Source organism: Ahaetulla prasina, chromosome 2 (genome assembly GCF_028640845.1).
Source record: "Ahaetulla prasina isolate Xishuangbanna chromosome 2, ASM2864084v1, whole genome shotgun sequence".
NCBI classification, from domain to species: Eukaryota; Metazoa; Chordata; class Lepidosauria; order Squamata; family Colubridae; genus Ahaetulla; species Ahaetulla prasina.
This window is the reverse complement of record NC_080540.1, coordinates 50,357,140-50,370,708: the sequence shown is the minus strand read 5'-3', so window position 1 is coordinate 50,370,708 and position 13,569 is coordinate 50,357,140. Positions and strand designations below refer to the sequence as shown.

The following is a 13,569-nucleotide window of genomic DNA, read 5'->3' as shown; positions in this document are numbered from 1 at the left end:
CAATATAGACACAGACATGGATACATGAAAACAAATTGGCACCAAAAAAAAAGGATATAAATAGGCAAAAGATAGCCATAAACACATAGAACGATTACATATAAATGGGGATAGTAGGACAGGGATGGTAGGCACGTTTGTGCGTTAATGCACGCCCCTTTAGGGACCTCTTAACAAACATGAAAGGTCCATGGTAGACAGTTTAAGGTAAAAGGTATGGGGATTAGAGAGACTAACAACAGGATCAGGTAGAGTGTTCCAGACATTTAATACTCTATTGCAGAAGTCATATTTCCTACAAGCAAGATTAGAGCAATTTACAATGAGTTTGAATCTATTGATAGTTCTTGTGTTATTACGGTTGAAATTAAAGTACTCATTTACAGGTAGGAGGTTTTGGTAAATAATATTATGAACTAAGCATAGGTCAGAACATAGATGGCATAGTTCGAGGATATCCAGACCTTTTATTATTATTATTATTATTATTATTATTATTATTATTATTATTATTATTATTATTATTATTATTATTATTATTATTATTAATTAGATTTTTATACCGCCCTTCTCCCGAAGGACTCAGGGCGGTATACAGCCGGAATAAAAACAATAACAAAATACAATTAAAATAAACAATTTAAAAAACTTATTATAAAATTAGCTAAAATTTAAAACATATTAAAATCTAAAACCCAATTAAAATACATCCAAAAATTTAAAATTTAAAAAATTTAAAAAAATTTAAAATTTAAGCCAACCCCACGCGGGTAAATAAATACGTCTTCAGCTCGCAGCGAAAGGTCCGAAGGTCAGGCAATTGGCACAAGCCAGGGGGAAGTTCGTTCCAGAGAGTAGGAGCTCCCACAGAGAAGGCTCTTCCCCTGGGGGCCGCCAGCCAGCATTGTCTGGCGGACGGCACCCTGAGAAGTCCCTCTCTGTGTGAGCGTATGGGTCGGTGGGAGACATGAGGTAACAGCAGGCGGTCTCATAAGTACCCAGGCCCTAAGCCATGGAGCGCTTTAAAGGTAGTAACCAACACCTTAAAGTGCACCCGAAAGGCCACAGGCAGCCAGTGCAGTCTGCGCAGGAGTGGTGTTACACGGGCGCCGCGTGCGGCTCCTTCTATAACCCGTGCAGCTGCATTCTGGACTAACTGAAGCCTCCGAGTCCACTTCAAGGGGAGCCCCATGTAGAGAGCATTGCAATAATCCAAGCGAGAGGTAACGAGAGCATGAGTGACCGTGCATAAGGCATCCCGGTCGAGGAAGGGGCGCAACTGGCGAACCAGGCGAACCTGGTGAAAAGCTCTCCTGGAGACGGCCGACAAATGATCTTCAAATGACAGCCGTTCATCCAGGAGAACACCCAAGTTGCGCACCCTTTCCACTGGGGCCAATGACTTGCCCCCAACAGTCAGCCGCAACTGCAACTGACTGTACCGGGGTGCCGGCATCCACAGCCACTCCGTCTTGGAGGGATTGAGCTTGAGCCTGTTTCTCCCCATCCAGACCCGTACGGCTTCCAAGAACCGGGACAGCACTTCAACAGCTTCGTTGGGGTGGCCTGGGGTGGAAAAGTACAGCTGCGTGTCATCAGCGTACAGTTGGTATCTCACCCCAAAGCCACTGATGATCTCACCCAGCGGCTTCATATAGATGTTGAACAGGAGAAGCGAGAGAATCGACCGCTGCGGCACCCCACAAGTGAGGCGCCTCGCGGTTGATCTCTGCCCCCCTGTCAACACCGTCTGCGACTGATCAGAGAGATAGGAGGAGAACCACTGATAAACAGTGCCTCCCACTCCCAACCCCTCCAACCGGTGCAGCAAGATACCATGGTCGATGGTATCAAAAGCCGCTGAGAGATCTAATAGGACCAGGGCAGAGGAACAACCCCTGTCTCTGGCCCTCCAGAGATCATCCACCAACGCGACCAAAGCTGTCTCCGTACTATATCCGGGCCGGAAGCTGGACTGGAACGGGTCTAGATAGACAGCTTCATCCAGGTATTGGGGTAACTGCCGAGCCACCACACTCTCTACAACCTTCGCAACAAAGCGAAGGTTGGAGACTGGACGATAATTTCCCAAAATAGCTGGGTCCAGGGAGGGCTTCTTGAGGAGGGGTCTCACCACCGCCTCTTTCAAGGTGGCAGGAAAGACCCCCTCCTGCAAAGAAGCATTGATAATTCCCCGGAGCCAGCCTCATGTCACCTCCTGTGTGGCCAGCACCAACCAGGAAGGGCACGGGTCCAATAAACACGTGGTGGCATGCAGTCTTCCCAACAATCTGTCCAAGTCCTCGAGAGCCACAGGGTCAAACTCATCCCAAACAATCTCGACAAGACGCGTCTCCGTCCTCTCATCTGGATCATCCCAATTTGGTCCAAACCATCCCGGACTTGAACGATTTTATCGTATAGATAACCACTAAACTCCTCGACACGTCCCTGTAAGGGGTCATCCTGCATCTCCTGATGAAGGAGAGAGTGGGTCACCCGAAACAGGGTGGCCAGGCGGTTATCTGCCGACGCAATGAGGGTGGAAACATAAGAATGCCTCGCCTCCCTCTGTTCTGTTTCCCTTCCCCCAATACTCCCAGCAAAGAGTCAGTCAGAGGCCTCTTTTCTGATTTATTTACATATATATAAATGTCCTGGCTACGTCTACCCACGGGCCTGCCAAGTTTCTGGAGATAACAAGGAAATTACAGATAAGGCCAGAATTACTCACGAATATATTCTTCCCTCCGTTGATACAGATTGCCCGCGCAAATTCATTACTTTGTCCAAGACAAAAAACCAGGAAGTCCCGCCTCCTATTTATAGTCTCTGCAGATGTCACTGCATGACAATTATGACTTGGCTTTGTCCCAACTCTTCTGCTGCTGCGCACGCCGATCACATCTTCGTAATCTTGCATCACTCCAAAACTGTTCTTGGGGCGTTGCCAAATCAGAAGGAGGCTCCATGGAATCAGGCTTTGCCGGCCCCTCCTCCTCCCTTTGAGTGGGTGCCAGGGAGGGAAAGGGCTCACGAGAAGCAGGGCTGGCCAGGTCTTCTCCCTCACTTTCTGAATCATCCGAGTCCAGGAGTCCGGGTCCAGGAACTTGGGTCACAACACCCTCATTGCCACTAGGTAGGCCTTAGAATAAGACCTAACTAGTGTCCGGTCAGCTTCGGAACGACTGGACCTCCAGGCACTCTCTAGGTGTCTTCACCGGCATTTCATCTCCCTCAGCTCCTCGGAAAACCAAGGGGCCGGTTGAGACCTACGCCGGGTCAGAGACTGCAAAGGGGCGACACGGTCCCAGGCCACGACTAGTTCTTCAGCCATGCCATGGGCCAGATCCTCAGGGAACAGCCCAAGCTCCATCAGGAACCGCTCAGGGTCCATCAGGCGCCTGAGACGGAACCAACGCATTGGCTCCGTCTCCCTGCGGTGGTGGGAGGTGGTCCGAAAGTCCAGGCGAAGGAGAAAATGATCTGACCATGACACAGGTTCTGTTACTAAATCTCTTAATTCCAGATCATTTAGCCACTGACTAGAGATATAAATCCAGTGTGCCTCCCCCCGTGTGCATAGGGCCATCAATTATTTGAATCAGGTCCAAGGCCGTCATGGAGGCCTGGAACTCCTGGGATGTCGTCGATGACAAGCCGGTCGATGGCAGGTTGAAGTCCCCCATGACCATTAGTCTGGGGATCTCAACCACCACTCCGGCAAGCACCTCCAACAACTCGGGCAGGGCTGTAGTCACACAGCAAGGAGCCAGGTACGTGATCAACAAGCCCATCTGATTCCTATGGCCCCACCTCACAAAGAGGGATTCACAACCGGCTATCTGAGGTACAGTGGACTCCCTCGGTTCTAGACCTTCCCTAATAACAACCGCCATCCTGCCACCCCTACCTTGGGCTCTCGGTTGATGAAATGCTTGGAAACCCGGAGGGCACAACTCAACGAGGGGAACACCCCCTTCCGTGCCCAACCAGGTTTCCGTGATGCCCATGAGGTCCGCGGACTCCCCCTGAATAAGGTCACAAATCAGGGTGGCTTTATTAACCACGGACCGAGCATTGCACAGCATCAACCGAAGGCCCAAGCTCTGAGAATCTTGGCCATCCGGGGAACGGGTAAAGACTAAGGGGCCAGAGCACGCGATCCCTTTTATATAGCAAGCACGTGCTCCCAGGAAACGATACGGCCCCTTGCTTCCGCCATATCTGCCTCTCCCACTTACCGTACAGATGGAACGATCCTCTAAAACTGGAACAAACCCTTCCCCCACTGCCTTCGGACCAGGTAGAGTAGTTCCGCGAGCGGGCGCAGCGGCTGGACCCCTCCCCAATGGGTTTCTCCCCCCACCCGTCTCTTCCCTCCCACCCCTTAAAAAACCCTTCTCTAAAAACCTATTTAAAAACCCCCAAAGGGGTTTTCAAGCCTGGTGGGACAGGGAATTTTATTTCGAGCAGAAGATTTGAGTACTCTTCTAGTAAAATATCTCTGTAAAATTCTAGTAAAATTCACAAAACAAGTCTATGTACTTCTCTTAGCAAAAAACTAGAAGAGACATACTAATGTCTTCTGACAAACGTATTTACTAGGACGTTGAGCTTGTCGATCGAAAGGTCGGGAGCTCAGCGGTTCGAATCCCTGGTGCTGCCGTGTAATAGGGTGAGCTCCCATTACTTGTCCCAGCTTCTGCCAACCTAGCAGTTTCGAAAGCACATAAAAATGGAAGTAGAAAAAATAGGGACCACCTTTGGTGGGAAGGTAACAGCATTCCGTGCGCCTTTGGATTGAGTCATGCCGGCCACATGACCACGGAGACGTGTTCGGACAATGCTGGCTCTTCGGCTTTGAAACGGAGATGAGCACCGCCCCCTAGAGTCAGCAACGACTAGCACGTATGTGCAAGGGGAACCTTTACCTTTTACTTTAAATCCCATTGAAAAATGTGAGATTACATCTAAAATAAGATACTGACTTGCAGTCTTATAACAAGCTCTCATTAGTAAGATATTTCTTTAAATACCATATTTTTAAATTTTTTCCTTAGAGAATAATCTACTTTAGCTGATCCTTGTTTTTATAGCTGTGTTTCTTCACAAACAAAACAGATTTACAAAATTAACATATTATACTTTTTTTTTTACTTGCCAACCCATTAAAATATTAGATCAAATAACTGGGATAAAAGTTTGTAAAAGTTGTGGCATGAGAGGGAGACCACAAGAGGGCAGTGACAGCTGGCTGACCTCTGTCAGCCCCAGTGAAGCTGCTGCCAAGGAGCGGCTATGCAGGTTGGCCAAAAGGGAAGGGATGGGAGTGGGGTGATAAGCAGGTGGTGGGAATTAAAGAGGAGGCAGTCCCTTATTTTCCCTTGCCTTCCTTTACCAAGGCTTGGGTCTGGGAATGGCTTGCATCAGGGTAATCCTTGCCCAATGATCACTGGGATTCAGATAACAACAGCAACTGGGGACTGCCAGGATTGCTGTCATTAGAGGATGCAGTTGCATGACAATGTAATTTAAGACTACATTGTTTAGTTCCAGTCCTGATTACTATTGTACCTTGTAATAGCTTTTAATATCAACTCCTGAGCATTAATATTTAATAACCAGCTAATTTCTCATAGTTTGGAACTTCTTAAGACAGATCTTATATCTATAAATATGCAGTATGGATGCATCTTTTCTTACCTCAGCCATGACCATATCCTGACATTTTTTAATGAATTTCCCTTCAGCCTTAACAATTGTCTGGAGGAATTTAATGTACTGGACATTCCTTCCATGTGTTTCGATGCAGTGCACAAAGTGTTGAACCACTCGCTCATTAATTTCACTGCAAAGCTGGAAATTATTCATGAAGATATGCTGCATTGTCACAGCTTCCAGAATCTATAAAAGAGCAAAACAGAAGATAACAGTATTAACCATCCAACAAGAGATGCTGCATATTGGATTTAGAAATTCAGGAATCTTGTATTCCAAATATCCTGGCATCCTTTAATTTAGTGAGACAGCTTCATCCATATCTTTCAGCTTCTTGGGATTATTTTCTTACAAACTGCAGATTACAAATGTACACCAAGCAAGACAGAGTGTCAGGCACCAGGGAAATCAGAAGATCCAGGCAGTTCAAACGACTATAAAGATTTATTGCAAGTTTAAGCTCTCTACAAGCATCTGAACTGCTAACAGTCCAAGCAAATTAATGGTAGATAAGAGTCAATGTAATTCAAGGTAGGCTGGATTTAGATCTCTTGTGCGCATGAAGCGACTCGTGACTGGGGACACGTTTGACCCAGGTGTGAAATGCTCCTGGTTTGGACCAGATTATCCGATCCAGTAGCGATGATCGAGCGGCTTGTAAAAAAAAAAGCTTTTAAAAGGCTCCTCTGGCGATCCCAGCTGAGTTGCCTGATTGCCAGAACCTTTAAAAAGCATGTTTTCTACAAGGTCTTCGGCCGAAGAGGTTGTTTAAAAAATCCTTTTAAGAGGTTCTGGCAATCAAGCAACTTCAGCTGGGATCATCAGAGGAGCCTTTTAAAAGCTTTTTTCCCTCTGGTGATCCCAGCTGAGTTGCCTGATCATCACAGGCTTTTAAAATCATTTTTTTACAACCTTTTACAACAGCCCCCGCCCATGCCCACCCAATCACACGGTCCCCACTTGCCTAATTGCTGCTTCTTTTGGGCTCGCTAAGCCTTGCTTCGGCTGCTGCAATCAGTTGCATCAGCTAGCAACTGAATCTGCCTGCCTGCAATCCATCTCATCGGTGAGCAATTCAATCTGCCTGCCTCCAGTTGGGTAAGTAATTGGGTGGGGGGAGCTTTAAAAAATAGTTAATTGGGTTTTTTTAAGGAGGTTTTTTTCTAGAAAGCAATTTAAAGTTAAGGAAGTTTTAAATTTAGCTGCTTTTATCTAAAAATATAAATAAAACAAAATAATAAAATAAAATATTTGTCCAGCTTTCTGAGATTTGGTTGTTTCTGTAGTGTTTCACTCTAACTACACAAACACACAAAATCTCAAAGCTATATGTGGCATTGTGTGTATGTGAGAGAGACAGAGTCAGTTGTGTTGTGTTGTGTGTGTGTAAAGTGTGAAAGTTGGTTTTTGAGCTTTTTGTGGCTGTGTGAGGTTCTTGCTTGTTGCAGGGGCCATTTTTGGGTGAAGTACAGCTGCTTTTACATTGTGTGTGAGTCAGTTGTGTTGTGTGAATGTAAAGTGTGAAAGTTGGTTTTTGGTACCTCTTATTGTTTTGTGTACTTTGTTTATTATTTTTATCATTTATTGTTATTGGCCACGCCCGCCCGATCACCTGACCACCAAGCCATGCCCACCAATTAAGCCATGCCCCCAGAACCGGTAGGGAAATTTTTTAGATTTCACCCCTTGTTTGATCTCTGGCTCAGCCTGGTCATCTTCTACAGCAGAGCTGTCAAATTCTATGTCAGGACTGGAAACCATACTAGGCCTTAGGGTTCCAGACGCTGCCACATTTTTCCCCTGAGGGGAAGAAGTGGGGTTGAGGGGTATGGTAACATTCTTCAAGAGGTCAAGGTCGGATGGTGTTCACATCTGCAGGAGGAGTGGCGGGAAGATATTTGAATGAACTGGGAGAACGTGGAACCATGTGACCAGCAAAGGGGTTAGGGGGGTGGGACTCTTGGGGTTTGTATAACTGGGAAAAGAATCCGGAAGTTCAGTTTTGGAATTTCACTCATCGTGTGCCAGTTTCCTTATGCTAGTAAAGAACTCTGAAAGACAATGGCTTCTGAGTTTTTTTTATGCAGAAGAGGTTTTTCTGGAACTGTGACATTCTATTTCATTGAGGGCCGCATCAGGGTTGTGTTTGACCTTGGGGGGGCATGGCCAGGGTGGGTGTGGCCAGCTTGCCATCACTCATGTCAGGGACACCTGTGGTGGCCGGGGGTGTGTGTGTTGGGGGGGATCAATTGTCTCCAGCGGAGGAAGACAAGACCAGGGACCAAACTGTTGTCCTCCAGAGGAGTCTTGCTGTTCCTCTCAGGCCACACGGAGGACCCCCGAAAGGTGGTGCAGGCTCCGTTTTCACTGGCAGAGGGTTGCAGAGGGCTCTGTTTTTGCTGGCGGAGGCACCACAGGCCAGTCCTTCGCTATTTCCAGGGTGTCCCCACGGGTCAGATCTAAGCACCCTGGCGGTCGGATCTGGCCATGGGCCTTGAGTCTGACACCCCTGTTCTACAGAGTCTGCCAGTGACCCATTTGGGAGAAAAAGAAAAAAAAAATCAGAAAATGAGCTATTCCTGATTGGTGTGCTGTACCATTCATGGAAAAACATAAAACCAGAGGTTTCATAGGTACCTTGAACCACATCACATTTCTTCTGCTTTATTTTCCATCACGTGATTTTACTGTAGCACCCCGAACCACTGAATATGCTGCAATAGAAGATATGTAACTCGGCAAAATTGTGGGCGATGCTGCGTGCCAAGAAAGAACAGCTTGAGGAGAGTCATAGGATTTGATTTTATTTTTTGTCTGTTTTTGTATTTCTAAGGCATGCAGGCTTTGGCATGACGCAGATATGGGGATTTCAAAATTGGATTTGTATTCAGGAAACTCAAAACTCAACAACCCAGGACAAATATAACACAGGTTTATGGAATAGATTTTAATTAAATTATTTCTTACCCCAGGGTTGAGAAACAGATTTATGTGCTTGTGTAGCAAAGCCTGATTTTGTTGATTGCCAGCGCAGAAGTTCTGTAAAAACTCATGGGCCAGTTTCATGATCTCCTGCATGCGTATATCTTCAGCCTACGATTATAACACACACACAATAAATCTCCCAAAGGATTAAGAATACAATAGCTTCAGGATGACCTAATCTAATAGCTTTACATTGGGATTAGGCAAATAGAATCCAAGCCTGTACATAATAATTATATTAAGCAAATTAAGGAAAACAGGGTAAGGTTATGTGAGGTTTAAAGGATTAAGTTGCAAAGTGATGTAACATGTTAGCATGACCAGTCACTTACAAGGTTCCTAAATATTTCATAGCCAATTGCAAAACAGTCTATGCTCAGAAAACATTAGCACAGATCATTTTATTAACGGGAAGGATAGAATAGGATAGCACCTTTTAAAACAACTATAGCTAAGATTTCCAAAGTTCTCTTTTAAGATCCTCATGCCATCAACATACCATAGCAATCAACATACATACCGCATGCACACAATTGTTAGAATGTTCAAACATCATGACTAAAATTCCTTACTCCCTTACATGAGTTGGATTTTTGGTCAACTCAAGGCATCATAAATACCTAAGGCTGCCTCCTCTTATGTTTTATTTATTTATTTATTTTGTCACAACATCATACAAAAAGATTATATAGTATATACACATATAAACATATATAGGAAGAAGAAAAGAAAAACAATAGGACAGGAACGGTAGGCACGTTTGTGCGCTTATGCACGCCCCTTATGGTCCTCTTAGGAATGGGGTGAGGTCAATAGTAGAAAGTTTTTGGTTAAAGCTGTTAGGATTATGGGAAGAGACCACAGAGTCAGGTAAAGTATTCCAAGCACTGATGATTCTGTTGCAGAAGTCGTATTTTCTGCAATCTAGATTAAAGCGGTTTACATTAAGTTTAAATCTATTGGTTGCCCTTGTATTATTGCAATTAAAGCTGAAGTAGTCTTTGACAGGAAGGACATTACAATAGATGATTCTGTGAGTTAAACTTAGGTCTTGTCAAGGCGACGGAGTTCCAAGTTTTCTAAGCCTAGGATTTCAAGTCTGGTGGGATAAGGTATTTTGTTGTTTTCAGAGGAATGGAGAACTCTTCTTGTAAAATATTTCTGGACACGTTCAATTGTATTGATGTCAGAGATGTGGTGAGGGTTCCAAACAGGTGAGCTGTATTCTAGAATTGGTCTAGCAAATGTTTTATATGCTCTGGTTAGTAGTGTGGTGTTTTGGAAAAGAAGCTGCAAAATTAGGTTTACAACTCTTAGAGCTTTTTGCTATGTAGTTGCAGTGGGCTTTGGCACTTAGATCATTTGACATGAAAACTCCAAGGTCTTTAACGGGATGGGGTCGTCTGTAAGGTAATGTCCATCTAGTATGTACTTAGTTTTAGAGTTCTTTTTCCTATATGTAAGACTGAGCATTTGCTGGTTGAAATTTGGAGCTGCCAATTTTTAGACCAAGCGGTTAGATGGTCAAGGTCGTTTTGAATGATAGAAGTGTTGTCTGTGGTGTTAAATAGTTTGACATCGTCAGCAAAGAGAACACAATTACTTGAGATATGGTCACAAAGATCATTAATGTATAGAATAAAGAGTGTTGGTCCAAGGACGCTGCCTTGAGGAACGCCACTCTTGACAGGAACAGGATTTGATAAAGCATTGCCAATTTTGACCACTTGTTGTCTGTTAGACAGAAAAGCAGATATCCATTTGTGGAGGGGTCCTGAGATGCCATAGGATGTTAGTTTAAGGAGAAGTTTATCGTGTACTACTGAGTCAAAAGCTTTGCAGAAGTCTATGTAGATTGCATCTATTGATTTGCCTTGATCTAGATTTGAAGTCCATATGTTTTTGCAGTGGAGAAGTTGTAAGTTACATGATAACTTTTTCCTGAAACCAAATTGTTTGTTGGAGAGTAGGTTGTTAGTTTCTAAGTGTGAGGTAATGGATTGATTGATGATAGATTCCATGACTTTGCAGGTGACGAGCAAAGGGAGAGCGGTCTGTAGTTTTCGACTAAGCTGGGGTCTCCTTTTTTGAAGATGGGGATGACTGTGGCTAGTGACCAAAGTTTGGGAAGAGAACTGGTAGTGAAAGCTTTATCAAAGATAATACTTAGGGGTTCAGCTATATTAATGGAAAGTTTTTTTAAGAAATATGCACATAGACCATCAGGTCCAATAGAAAGCGATGGTTTTAAGTTGTGAAGAGCTTTACCAACGTTGTCTTCTGTGAAATCTATATGAGTTAGATCATCATAGTCATTGCTGGTTCGTTTGTGGAATGTTGGATATGTGTTATCGGAGTTAACAAAAACTGAGCCAAAGAAAATGTTGAAGAGGTTTGCTTTGACTGTTTCGTCATTGCATTCTTTGTTGTTAGAATCTTTTAGTGGTGGGATGGATCTTGAATCTTTAAGTTTACTGTTGACAAAATTATAAAAGGCACGATTGGAATTTGTGCGTAGAAGGTTTTCTTCTTGCTTGGTGTGGTAATTTGTGCATTCAGTTTTAATTTGGTTGCATATGTTTCTGTAACGGTTTCTGAAGTTTGTAACATAGCCTTTTTTGTTTCTTTTCAGAGGATTTTTTTGATTGAAGCTTTTTTATTGATATGGGTAGTTTGTTTTTCTTGGACATGGTAGTCATTCGTGGTACATATAATTTAATGACTCTATTGATTTCAAGTAGGAAGATTCTATAGAGGTCATCAGCGGTTATGCAGGTTGCAAACAGATTTTGCCAGTTCAGAAGTGAAAGATCGTTGTTTATAAGGTCGTAATTGGCTTTCTTGAAGTTGTAGTTGGGAGTTCTGGTGTTATGACGAATTAAGTATGGACGATATTGAGACGAAAATCAATCATGCAGTGGTCACTGTTTGAAAAAGGTTCTTTAATTTGTATACCGTAAATTGAGTTTGGATTGTTGCAGAAGATGAGGTCAAGGCAGTTGTTGAGTCTTGTATTGTTAGTTACAAGTTGTTCAAGACCTAGGTTTGTAACAGCGTTGTATAGTGTAGTATGGATTGGGTCAGTTGAACATTCATTGGTTGTCCAGTTAATGAGAGGTAGATTTAAGTCACCAAGGAAGATAAGAGGGAATGGGCAAGAGGTAGTCCATGTTAGCATTGAGGTTAGAATCTTTTAGTGGTGGGATGGATCTTGAATCTTTAAGTTTACTGTTGACAAAATTATAAAAGGCACGATTGGAATTTGTGCGTAAAAGGTTTTCTTCTTGCTTGGTGTGGTAATTTGTGCATTCAGTTTTAATTTGGTTGCATATGTTTCTGTAACGGTTTCTGAAGTTTGTAACATAGCCTTTTTTGTTTCTTTTCCAGAGGGATTTTTTTTTTGATTGAAGCTTTTTTATTGATATGGGTAGTTTGTTTTTCTTGGACATGGTAGTCATTCGTGGTACATATAATTTAATGACTCTATTGATTTCAAGTAGGAAGATTCTATAGAGGTCATCAGCGGTTATGCAGGTTGCAAACAGATTTTGCCAGTTCAGAAGTGAAAGATCGTTGTTTATAAGGTCGTAATTGGCTTTCTTGAAGTTGTAGTTGGGAGTTCTGGTGTTATGACGAATTAAGTATGGACGATTAGTGAGACGAAAACCAATCATGCAGTGGTCACTGTTTGAAAAAGGTTCTTTAATTTGTATACCGTAAATTGAGTTTGGATTGTTGCAGAAGATGAGGTCAAGGCAGTTGTTGAGTCTTGTATTGTTAGTTACAAGTTGTTCAAGACCTAGGTTTGTAACAGCGTTGTATAGTGTAGTATGGATTGGGTCAGTTGAACATTCATTGGTTGTCCAGTTAATGAGAGGTAGATTTAAGTCACCAAGGAAGATAAGAGGGTATGGGCAAGAGGTAGTCCATGTTAGCATTGAGGTTAGCATATTTGCGTGGGTAATGTCATAGTCGGGGGCTCTGTAGCATAGTAAGAATCAAGAGTAGTGTCAAGGGATAGGTCGCATACTATGGTTTCAGGAAGAGAGAGTTTATGTGCTACTTGGATATTTTTAGATTCAGTGTCTTTTGTAAAAGATAGCCACTCCACCACCTCTTCGGTTTTCCCGATCTGATCGATAGACTTGATATTCTTTGTTTGAGATAATGGAGTCAGGAAGGGATGAATTCAGCCATGTTTCACAAACAAAAATGATATCAAATGTGCCACTGTTTAATAAGAGGATAAATTCAGGTAATTTGTTGACTATGCTTCTTGCATTTATCAATTTGCATTTGAGATCTGATATGATTGGTGTTGAAGAGGTAAGGCGTGCATACCTAGTTTTGGGTGTTAGTAGGTTGGGGTTGTGGACAATAGATGGTTGTATAGATGGTTGGATGGTAGTTTGGGTGTTTGGATGGATGGTTGTTTGGATGGCTGGTTGGGTGGATTGTTGGGTGGCTGTTTGATGGCTGGTTGGATGGCTGTTTGATGGCTGCTTGGATGGCTGCTTGGATGGCTGTTTGATGGTTGGTTGGATGGTTGGTTGGATGGCTGGTTGATTGTTGATTGATGGCTGTTGGTTGGATAGTTGGTAAGATGGTTGGTTGAATGGGAGGTAGGGGGATGGGTACTTGGTTGAATACTGGGATGGCTGGTTGATTGTTATGGGTGATGGGGGGTTTGGAGGTGATTTTTTGATTGCAGGTTTTATTTTTTATGCAATCAGCATGGTAGTCGATGTATAGGTTGGATTCACCATTGTCTTGTCTTCTTTTAAGTTCTGTGCGAAGTTCACGAGAGCGTATCCTTTGTAGAAAGGATAGGTCAGGACGTGATCTAAGTTTACTGTAGGTAGG

At 43.5% G+C, this 13,569-nt stretch overlaps 1 protein-coding gene across 1 annotated transcript in view; it reads right to left on the bottom strand.

Moving 5' to 3' along the window:
• ITPR1 (inositol 1,4,5-trisphosphate receptor type 1) overlaps positions 1-13,569 on the bottom strand; it is a 309,457-nt gene that overhangs the window by 125,563 nt on the left and 170,325 nt on the right. The window contains exons 29-30 of the mRNA XM_058168445.1: positions 8,689-8,814; positions 5,707-5,907 (exon numbers count right to left, since the gene is read on the bottom strand). Of these exons, the coding sequence (XP_058024428.1) occupies positions 5,707-5,907; positions 8,689-8,814 (327 nt within the window). The remainder of the gene's footprint in view (positions 1-5,706; positions 5,908-8,688; positions 8,815-13,569) is intronic.